This window comes from Sinocyclocheilus anshuiensis, unplaced genomic scaffold (assembly GCF_001515605.1).
Source record: "Sinocyclocheilus anshuiensis isolate Anshui unplaced genomic scaffold, SAMN03320099.WGS_v1.1 scaffold1590, whole genome shotgun sequence".
Classification (NCBI taxonomy): Eukaryota; Metazoa; Chordata; class Actinopteri; order Cypriniformes; family Cyprinidae; genus Sinocyclocheilus; species Sinocyclocheilus anshuiensis.
In genome coordinates, this window is record NW_015547720.1 from 1 (window position 1) to 1,536 (window position 1,536).

Consider the following 1,536-nt stretch of genomic DNA (forward strand, 5'->3'; position numbering starts at 1 on the left):
ATAAGAATTTAATACAATAATTTACATAATCACAATAAAATAATAATATAGTGATATATGAAACAACATATGTAATATATTATAATTATATCTAATTACAATATATAATAATTTAATATAACAATATATATATAATTATATAAAATAATATTTTAACAACAACAATAATAATAATAATAATATAAATTACAACACACAGGCCCGGTTTCACAAACGGGGCTTAGCTTAAGCCAGGATGAGGCCTTAGTTAAATTAAAATATTTAAGCAACTTTTACAAAAATGCAAAATACAAAAATGACAAAAAGGTTTGCATCTTGACACAGAACAATGACACCGACATATTTTAAGATCCGATATTTTCAGTTGAGACAGCTCAAACATGCATTTTAGTCTGGGACTAGCTTAAGCCTTGTCTGTGAAACCGGGGGATTATATACTTATATTTATAATTATTAAAAAAAAAAAAATTAATAATTTCATTTTTTGTATATTCAAATTGTCAAGACAAATTTAAACATGCAAAGTTATAGGAATTGTTTTGTTTTTTTTTTAATACCTGCATATTGTTTATGTATATTTATGTACATATAAAATAATAAGTATATAAATATTGTTGTTGCAAGGGAATTTTCCACGTAGATACACATTAACCAGAAGTTCATCCGTCTTAAAAAAAAAAAAAAAAAAGCCACATTTCAGCTTTCAAATCCCATAAATGGCCTTATTATACGACTTTGTACAAGCTGATTTGCTGTGGTAATGAAGACTATTACGCTGTCCATAGAGCTGTACTTCTGAACCAGAGATATTCCTTCAGGAAAAACACAAAAGCCAAAAAGAAATTCCCTAGACGGCTGTTTGTGTGATACTCGGAAGCATTTACATCTCATGAATAATTAAGAGGCTTATCAAGAAGCTCCGCCCACACAAGTACCTCTGGGCCGAGGGAGAGGGGAGAGGTGGGTGGGGCTCTAGAACTGAACCCGCCCCGCGGAGGGCGTCCCGTCCTCTAGGTGCCTCCGCACAGACTTCTGCCTCCTGACCTCTTGACCTCTAGGGTCGACCCCCACCTCTGTGGCGCCCCCTAGCACCTCCCCCTCCGTCCTGCTGCGCAGAGCCTCTCCGTTGAGCAGCCGCTCGCCGCCGACCCCCGTTACACTAATCTCAGGGATGGGCCCCGTCACGCAGGAGTCAGGGGACTCTACACTGTCCTCCAGAGACTCTGAGAAATATATTATTATAAAATATGATTATGAAATTATATTGCTATAGCATTTCATCATAATGATCATTATCATATTTTATAATAACCATATATTGCAATAAACCTATATTTATTTAATAAAATATAAGTTATGATAAAACAATACAATTAATTTTATAATTGTGTTATAAAATCTGATACTATAATTAATATTACACTTAAATATTATTATTATTATTATTATATTTTATCATCCTATAATTCTAATATGATTTATAGTATTATTTTATAACAATAACCATATATAATAATTATTATAATAAACCTTAAG

The 1,536-nt window shown here is 32.2% G+C and overlaps 1 protein-coding gene across 1 annotated transcript in view; it reads right to left on the reverse strand.

Moving 5' to 3' along the window:
* Window positions 1-972: 972 nt before the first annotated feature.
* Window positions 973-1,536, reverse strand: part of LOC107704216 (hyccin-like) — a 57,145-nt gene continuing 56,581 nt past the window's right edge. The window contains exon 11 of the mRNA XM_016507102.1: window positions 973-1,207. Within this exon, the coding sequence (XP_016362588.1) occupies window positions 973-1,207 (235 nt within the window). The remainder of the gene's footprint in view (window positions 1,208-1,536) is intronic.